Raw genomic sequence first — 9789 nt, forward strand, 5'->3', positions numbered from 1 at the left:
ATAAAATTTATAATGTGCTTTTAGAGATAAATAATAAATATAATCCACAATATAGCATACGATTAATAAAATAAAGATTAGTTATGGTTGAGAGGGGGGATGTTTTTCGGTTACACCAGTCGGTATAGTCGGTTCAAATTGTGACAAAACTTTGGCTCCTTGCATGTGAGTGTCTTCAGTGTTCTCAGATTTATTATATGTATTATTAATTACGGCAAAGAAAAAAATTATTTTGAAGTATTGTTGGTTAAAACGATCAAATTGAATGAATTCTTACTAGTGCGGAAGTGTAGTGGGCTGAAATGAACTTTCACCGTTTATGCTCCATGTTTAAAGATTAAATTCAGTTTGTTTATCAGATTAGTTAATTGTTTAGTGTGGGTTTGATTTTGGGTGTGTTTGCAGAGATTATACAGCACACTGATAACATGAGCTGTCCGGAGAAAAGCAGCACACAGCCTCATGTAGTGAAAGAAGAGGTAAACATCAACCAACACTGTAATAATAATAATAATAAGTTATTTATATAGCACTTTTCATACAGAAACTGCAGCTCAAAGTGCTTTACATTAAATGATGAGACAAAAAAAATCAATATAAGTGGACATAATGACAAAATCTTTGAAAGATAACAAACACTGGAGCTGAAATCATTAATACTCTGATCTAAATGTTGAGTTTTGTTCTGGTCAGCTTACAAATACACTCTCTCACACACACACACACATGTTCCTCTGTAGGTGACAGCGAGTGGAAAGTGGGTGAGGCTTGAGAAGACCACATATGTGGATCCATCTGGAAAGACCAGGTACAAATCATTGATGATGTTTATATAGAAGAAGAAACCTTTATTTTTGTCACATGCACACTTGAGCACAAAGAAATTCCTCCTCTGCATTGAACCCATCTGAAGCAGTGAACACATACACATATCCAGAGCAGTGGGCAGCTATGCTACAGCACCTGGGGAGCAGGTGGGGATTCGGTGCCTTGCTTAAGATTACTTCAGCCATGATACAGAGGGAGGGCAAAGTACTGTTCATTCACTCAACTCCTATCACATTTTTCCTTCTGGTCCCGGAAATCAAACTGGCGACCCTTTGGTCAACCCTCCAAGGCTGCTTCAGGCCACGGCCCACACACTGATCAGCCACTGACTGGTGAAGTGAATAATATTGATTATCTCATTACAGTTGCATCTGTCAAGGGCTGGGATATATTAGGCAGCAAGCATGAGTAGGGAGTCAAACTCTCGCAGTTACCAGAGGACTAGATGCCCCACTGTAACCTTAGCTATGTAATAGGTGCGAGGCCAAGGGCTGTAGAAATGGAGATCGGCTCTACCCGGTCTGCCTTAAGGGCCTGGTTAGTACTTGGATGGGAGACTGCCTGGGAAGATCAGGTGTTGGCATAGGAAGGACTTTGACTTGAATAATGTATACATTATATATTTATACACAGTCCTGTACAAAAGTCATAGCCACTCTATTGTTTTTTTTCATACAAACTTTGTTATAGATTTCTATTTTATGATTTCTACATTATCGAGTCAAAACATTACAAAAACATTTTAGAGCGCCAAACCTTTGTTTTTTTCCAGCACAAAATTAAATATTACAGAAAAAAAAGTTTGTTTATATCTGAGCAGCATATTCCATAAGAGAGCACTTTTCAGATGAAAAAAGAAAACATAATGAAGGCTGCTGAGTTTTGGTGCAAAATGAAGAAGTGAGTGTGACAGTCAAAGTGTCCAGAAGAACTGTGGCTGGTTCTGTAAGATGCTCAGGAAAACCCACAGCTCATTTCCGCATAAAACTGCACTCACTGGACCTCAGACTACTATTTTTTTTTTTAAAGCAAAGGGTCGTCTCACACCAAATACTGACTTTGTTATATTGATTTATTATGGCTTAGTGCTGTTTATAGTATTTTTTTAATATTGAAATATTTAATTTCATTATTTTTTAAGCCATTTTTGGTCTACAGCATTTCTTTACACGTGCCTAAGACTTTTGCACAGGACTGTACATATGAGAGTAAGTCATTTGTGTGTTTATTTACATTAGAAAGCTTTAACAGTGTGTTCTGTAATCGTCTCTTGTAGAATATGGGAGACGGTGAAGAGAACAACGAGACCAAAGAACACTGCTGCAGATGGTGAGTTCTCACTTTCTGCTTTCGAGCCTTGTACAAAAGTGTATCATGGAATAAGCTATCACTTTATCGATAACTTGAATGAGTATTAAAAATAACAGTATAAATCATTAATTGTGTCAATGAGAGTTTGCCATGAGGTGAAATTTGGTTTCAGTGATTGTCACTGATTTGTAGTGATGAGCTTTGCAGACTGTATTCAAAGAGAATAAACACTGCTTGTACCATTCCATGGGTTGTTTTGGTTAATATAGGTGTGGGGATCATCGCTATCCTGAAGAGAACTCTGCATAAGGACTGTGTGGTGTTAGTGAAACAGTTCAGGCCACCGATGGGATGCTACACTCTGGAGTTCCCTGCAGGTTTGAGCAAATATCTTCTGTATCCTTTCCCATGAAACTGTGAAATAGTATTTTGCTGTGACTGACAGTCTGTGTGTGTATGTTTTATTTGAGGTCTGATTGATGATAATGAGGACGCTGAGACAGCTGCACTGAGAGAGCTGAAGGAGGAGACGGGCTACAAGGGAGAGGTGGTGGGAGTCACGCCAGGTAACACCGAGACCAGATGACTGAATCATGTGAATTAAAAATGCAGTGTGTGTGCGTGCTGCAGAAATGAACTCCTTTCTCTGTCTCATCCTGTCAGTCACATGTATTGATCCTGGCCTGTCTAACTGCAGCACGCAGATCGTGATGGTCAACATTAATGGTGACGATAGTGAAAATATAAACCCCGCCCAGCAGCTTGGTAAGGCTCCCGTGTTGTCTGTCCACGTGATCCATGAAACCATCCCTAACCCTAACCTTAGTTACTCATTACTAATGTCTTTATTTTTTTCTTCTTTGTCCTTTTTAGGTGATGGAGGTAAAATTCATTATTCTTAAAATATATTAATGCTGTGTTTAAATTTCCCTGTTTTTCTTGTTTTCATTTAAACCATATTGTTTTGTCTTTTTTTTTTTCTTCCAGAATTTGTTGACGTGATTCTTCTACCTTTAGATGAATTTCAGAACAAAATAGATGGTGAGTATCGTTACTTATCAATAAAAAAACCTATACAGTCCTGTGCAAAAGTCTTAGGCACATGCAAAGAAATGCTGTCGACCAAAAATGGTTTAAAAAATAATGAAATGAAATGTTTCAGCATTAAAAAAATACTATAAACAGTAATCAGTAAGCCACAATAAATCAATATAACAAAGTCAATATTTGGTGTGAGACGACCCTTTGCTTTAAAAAAAAAATAGTCTGAGGTCCAGTGAGGTCAGTTTTATGTGGAAATGATCTGTAGGTTTTCCTGAGCATCTTACAGAACCAGCCACAGTTCTTCTGGACACTTTGACTGTCACACTCACTTCTTCATTTTACACCAAAACCCAGCAGCCTTCATTATGCTTTCTTTTTCCATCTGAAAAGAGCTGTCTTATGGAATACGCTGCTCAGATACAGACTTTTTTTTTTTTTTTGTCACATTTAATTTTGTGCTGGAAAACGAAAGGAGGTTTGGAACTCTAAAATGTTTTTGTAATGTTTTGACTCGATAATGTAGAAGTCATAAAATAGAAATCTATAACAAAGTTTGTATGAACAAAAAATAGGGGGCCTGAGACGTTTGCACAGGACTGCATGTATGTTACAAACTGTACGTAGTCTTAAAAAACTAATAATAATAATTCACAAAAGGTGCCAATACTTATGTGATAGAGATACAGTATTACACACAGAGGCCTAAAAACGGCAGGACAGAGAATAAAAACAGAATATTACCACAAAAACTTGTGCATATTGTGATGGATGAGGCGACTATTTTGTTTTCAGCCAAATAAGTGTAAGAAAGCAGCTATTATTATTGTTGTTGATATAATAATAATCTTTTCTTTTTTTTTAATATTATTTATTTATTTGTTTTTTAATAAACCAAAGAGTCTATAACACTGCCTTCTTGGCCTTCATTTTCTCCTGGTTCAGAATGTCACCTTGCACATCTTACATAATTTCCGCTTTCTTTCAGGGGGAGTTTTGTGTTCACTGTGTGCTGTTTTAGCTTTAACAGCCGTATCAAGGGATGAAATTAATTAATTAATTTGCTTACTTACTTATTAAAGTGCTTACACCACACACTGTAAAATATAATAAGTTGACTTTACTTAAAAAAAATATGCAAAGTCGTTGCCTCAAAAAAAGTCATTTATGTTGATTTAGATAAATTAGATTGGGTTAACTTATTTTTTGTGAGTTTGCAGTACTCAAATTAACTTAGATTAGTTTGATTACATTAACTTATTTATTTTGAGTTTGCAGTACTCACATAAACTTATATTAATTTGATTACATTAACTTATTTATTGTGAGTTTGCAGTACTCATCTTATATAATTTTGATTACATTAACTTGTACTGTAAACTTATGAATAAGTTAATGTAATCAAAATTATATAAGATGAGTACTGCAAACTCACAATAAATAAGTTAATGTAATCAAATTAATATAAGTTTATGTGAGTACTGCAAACTCAAAATAAATAAGTTAATGTAATCAAACTAATCTAAGTTAATTTGAGTACTGCAAACTCACAAAAAATAAGTTAACCCAATCTAATTTATCTAAATCAACATAAATGACTTTTTTTGAGGCAACGACTTTGCATATTTTTTTTAAGTAAAGTCAACTTATTATATTTTACAGTGCAGTGCTGTTCAATTCTCGATCCTGATTGGTCAGAAGGTGTTGATTTAAATTTTTTAAATTAAAATAAATAACACTACGTACGGCTGCAAGACACATGTTTATATTAGCGTGCTCATTCTGATGCGCTGTTATCGTTTCTATAGAAACAGCTTGTTCACAGGGACTTGTACAGCAAAACATTTACATCATAATTATCAGATTTTTTAAAATGTCTTGTTTAACTTAGAAAATCAAATATTAGGGCTGTTTCACAGTCAGGGTACCAAAGTGGATTATATGGAATGGATCAACTATTATTGAAGTACAATAAGTACCGTATTTTCCAGACTATACGTCGCTCCGGAGTTTAAGTCGCATCAGCCAAAAAATGCATTATGAAGACGAAAAAAACATATATACGTCGCACCGGACTACAAGTCGCACTTTTTTGAAGGGTTATTCTATCCATAGAATCTGTGATTCTATCTGATAAGCGGCGCGTGGTTACTGCGCGACTGCATTGTTTATTTAATAAACGAACAGCTGAGCAGTGATAACGCGCCCTTTGCCCTGTAAGTAGCCTAGTCTGATTATTTTAAATATCTACTACTATCTTTAATACTATCACTATCGTTATTACTAATAGCCTATATTATTATAACTAATATTAGTAGCCTATTACTGATGCATTAATCAGTTTGCTTTTAGAATATTTTTACCGGTAGGGCTTATTATCGCCCCATGGCTCTTTCATCTTTGTTATTAAAGCTGTAGTCATCATCGAGGAGTGTCATTCTTCATTTTTGTCGAATTTTATTTCATCAAATCAGAGGCAACTTATAAAAAAAAGTGCGACTTATAGTCCGAAAAATATGGTATTTGTGAAGTGAGGATTAGCTCTGCATGAAGAACTAATAACCATCCCACCTGCAAATTAGCCATTCGTTTGCATCCATGCACATGCCAGTCTGACATACTATGATGAAGTAACCCCATTTTTGACCATTTTTTTTTTAATGTTTCAACCTTATTTGGTCTTGTTTGAAGAGGTTGTCAATCCTAATATTAAGCGATCTTACAGCCTCTGAATTGTTTAGTTGGAGCCTCATTTCATACTTGAAGAATTATTGCCAACAAAGTTGACCACAAATGGGTACTGATTAATTACTGATTAACTATAACAAGGGTATAGTTAATAAGGTAACCTGTCTGTCGGAAATGTCCTCTCTGGTAACGTGGTCTTTATTAAAGTTAAAAAAGCAGTTCTTAGATAAGTAGCTTATGATTCTGAAAGTTCAGGTCCATATAAGTGCTGGCACATAAGGTTATACAATTAGCTTCTTAAAATGAGCTTCAGTGGTTACCAACAGGCGGCACGGTGGTGTAGTGGTTAGCGCTGTCGCCTCACAGCAAGAAGGTCCGGGTTCGAGCCCCGTGGCCGGCGAGGGCCTTTCTGTGTGGAGTTTGCATGTTCTCCCCGTGTCTGCGTGGGTTTCCTCCGGGTGCTCCGGTTTCCCCCACAGTCCAAAGACATGCAGGTTAGGTTAACTGGTGACTCTAAATTGAGCGTAGGTGTGAATGTGAGTGTGAATGGTTGTCTGTGTCTATGTGTCAGCCCTGTGATGACCTGGCGACTTGTCCAGGGTGAACCCCGCCTTTCGCCTGTAGTCAGCTGGGATAGGCTCCAGCTTGCCTGCGACCCTGTAGAACAGGATAAAGCGGCTAGAGATAATGAGATGAGATGAGATGGTTACCAACAAAAATCAAGATGTTTGTCAAAAATTGTCCTCCCCGGAAAAAGAATGACGCTCTCACCGTTAGCCAGGTAACAACACAGTGCTGTTTGTGTTCTAGCTACAGATTCTTGCCACCTTCAGCAGAAAATAAATTTCCATCAAGGGCCTCATTTAGTTCACAAGCTGTGCCAAAAAATTTAACTTGATTTTTTTGATGTTAGTGACACAAACTTGTGTACGCTGACTGTGAAACACCCCATTAGTTGATGAGACATAAGGAAGACTTGTGGAGGTTCTGCAACATTCAATGTGTCTGTAAATGGTTAAAAAGCATTAATTATTAAATATAAATTGTAATAATTCGCAAATCACTGTGGTATTAAAATAATAAATATGATATGATGAGCAATGTTGTAGTCGAGCCACTAAACCTCGAGTCCGAGTCCAGTCTCGAGTCCCCAGTGTTCAAGTCCGAGTCAAAAAATTTAGAGTCCACTATTGATCCGAGTCGAGTCCGAGAACAAGACTCCAGTGGCACCGTTTGATGGTGTCTGTTGCTGCCTTTATGCGAAAGCGTCTCTGCTACCGTGTTGGACTAACGTTACTGCTCCACTGCCCTGTTTTTCATTAATAGGCTACAGATAAAAAGCTTCTTCATCGCTCAGCAAGCCCCGCCCACTATCAACAGGGCAAATAATATGAGAGAGGGTTGACACTCGCTAGTTCATTGCTCAACAAGCCCCACCCACTATCAACAGAGCAATGAACATAGCGTGTCACTTCCTTCTCTGGGTGGAGTCTTACCAAATGAGGATTGAAGTTCGAGGTTGTCCCCGCCGTCTCCTCGATAGTTCTTCTACATATGGAACACATAGCAGTGCATTTTTTCCCACTGCATGAGAAGTCTGTATAAGCAAAGCAGAAAATCCTAGCGGCGTTCTCTCCAGGCATTTTAGCGCCATTAACGTTAGTTTGTTCCTGAACATGACGTATGAACAGGTGAATGTGCATTCTCTTGCACAGAATTACTGTAAAAAGTAATGTAGATATAAATATCTTATGCCAAATTATTATGGCATGTTACAAAAAATAAAGAAAAAATCAGAGTCCTCGTCTCCAATTTACGAGTCCGAATGCAGCTAATGCACGAGTCTGAGTCCAAGTCAAGTCACGAGTCCTTAAAATTAGGACTCGAGTCCGAGTCCTGGACTCCAGGACTACAAGCCTGATGATGATTAACAATTATTCGCGAAAGGTGAAGTGAATATCAGTGAATGATAACGGAGACAAAGTCAAGGTTATTATTCACCGGTATTCACGGAGCCTGAAGCAGATCATTGTTTTAGTATAAATACGCAGGTGATTATTATTTTTTTTTATTTAAAAATCCTTTATTTCAAACCTCAAAAGCGGCATGCAAATGTAATAATGGTGCAGCACAGACTTGTCACTTATCTACACCGAGCCACATAAAATACTTTTGTTTTGAAATCAATAAAATAAATCACAATCCCACCTTAGCTTTCAATAGTTTGAGACCAAACTTCGTAGCATCTTTAGTGCAAAGCAATTGGCTGCCATTTTACCGAGTCACTTGAGATGATTATCGAGAAATAGTCAGTGTACACGATTTCCTAAATCACTTTTGTATTTATACTAATACACTGTTAATGGCAGGCCTCGTCAGGCCGTATCACTCCATCCTTTTGTGGATTATTTTCCTGTTCCTGTACATATTTCTGAATATGTTTCTGTTTCCTCTGTTTATAGTGTTACTGAAGAAGGAGAAGCTTGTGGTGGATTCTAAAGTGTACATTTACGCCATGGGAATGTCCCAAGCCTTCTTTAAACCCAACGAGCTCCCGGTGCTCAAACAGTGAGGCATGAAATGCACAAATCCTCCTCCACAGTTATAAACAGTCCAGCATGAATAATACACGTCTGAGTGCTGTTCCTGTTCATCAGCTGGTGAGAGTGTTTTCGTAGACTTGTATAGTTTAACACATGATGTGAACATTTCTAACACTAACAGCACTGACTGAACTGTATACACCATAATCAAGTCTGTTAGCAATGATAAAAAAAAAATGCCTTTAGGACCAACCTTTAACTAATTTGAGAGCAAATATATGCTGCAAGCTCTTATTTTCCCCTGAGATTTAACAAGAAGATGCACTTAGATGTGAAAACGTTGAACTACAGCAGTGCCGTGATCAAAGACCAAAAGGCTGACTTGTCCGCTGTTTCAGAGCCTGGAATGAACCAATCTCTGTCGAGTTCACTGTGCTGTCGAGGTGATGTTGCACTGAAATGCAAGCAAAAGCAGCTGTGTGAGAGTTGTATTAACTTTTATCTAATAAACTGCCTGTTAACACATCTGCATCATTGCCTGTTTGCTTGAATGTCAAAGGGGTGCCAATAATTTTGGAATTTATTATATTACTGACCAGGATGGACTTGTTTAGATATTAGCACAGAGTATTGAACTGTATCGTAGTAGTAAGCTGTATATTATCTCAACATGCCTATAACATCAATAATGTACAGTTAGCTCAGAATTATTGGCACCCCTCCCCTTTATAAGGTATAGTAATAAAAAAAAATACTTAATTAGAAAAAATATGCAAAAAAAACCAACAGCAACAAAAAAAACCCCAGGCTCATGATGACTTTATACCTGAGCTTGGTGAAAAGGAGAAACTGAGCAGGTATAATGAGCTGGTGCTGCTTTTGGAGCTCAACACAAAGGCAAGTATTTAACAAGGACCTCATTCACACACCTTTGATTCAGGCTCCAGTCGACCTGAGAAGCACACACACCTGACTCTCTTTCCACATGGCCCTGGAAAGGCTCATGTGAAGCTTGAAAGACCTTTAATACATTCAAATTAATATGTAGACGTACATAATTTTCATAGTGTCTTGCAAAAGTATTCATCCCCCTTGGTGTTTGTCCTGTTTTGTCGCATCACAAGCTGGAATTAAAATGGATTTTTGGGCGGTGAGCACCATTTGATTTACACAACATGCCTACAGCTTTAAAGGTGCAAATTGTTGTTTTATTGTGACACAAACAATAATTAAGATGAAAAAACAGAACTCTGGAGTGTACATAGGTATTCATTCCCCCCCCCCCCCCCCCCCCAAGTCAATACTTTACAGAGCCACCTTTTGCTACAATTACAGCTGCAAGTCTCTATTAGCTTAGCACATCTAGCCACTGGGATTT

General features: G+C 37.6%; 1 protein-coding gene across 1 annotated transcript; it reads left to right on the plus strand.

Moving 5' to 3' along the window:
• The first annotated feature begins 90 nt into the window (after positions 1-90).
• nudt5 (nudix (nucleoside diphosphate linked moiety X)-type motif 5) lies at positions 91-8934 on the plus strand. Its single transcript, XM_060903429.1, has 10 exons — positions 91-165; positions 406-479; positions 741-808; positions 2105-2157; positions 2409-2516; positions 2610-2705; positions 2803-2904; positions 3013-3021; positions 3127-3180; positions 8331-8934. Exons 2-10 carry the CDS (start codon positions 429-431, stop codon positions 8438-8440), a joined length of 651 nt encoding a protein of 216 aa, XP_060759412.1. The 5' UTR covers positions 91-165; positions 406-428; the 3' UTR covers positions 8441-8934.
• The last annotated feature ends 855 nt before the right edge of the window (positions 8935-9789 follow it).

This window comes from Neoarius graeffei, chromosome 21 (assembly GCF_027579695.1).
Source record: "Neoarius graeffei isolate fNeoGra1 chromosome 21, fNeoGra1.pri, whole genome shotgun sequence".
Taxonomy (NCBI): Eukaryota; Metazoa; Chordata; class Actinopteri; order Siluriformes; family Ariidae; genus Neoarius; species Neoarius graeffei.

Excerpts from the sequence above, each read along its gene's own strand:
- nudt5 (XM_060903429.1), top strand. The coding sequence starts at position 429 with ATGAGCTGTCCGGAGAAAAGCAGCACACAGCCTCATGTAGTGAAAGAA. Across the intron at positions 480-740 it reads CTCATGTAGTGAAAGAAGAG|GTGACAGCGAGTGGAAAGTG; the intron begins GTAAACATCAAC and ends GTTCCTCTGTAG. Across the intron at positions 2,158-2,408 it reads AAAGAACACTGCTGCAGATG|GTGTGGGGATCATCGCTATC; the intron begins GTGAGTTCTCAC and ends TGGTTAATATAG.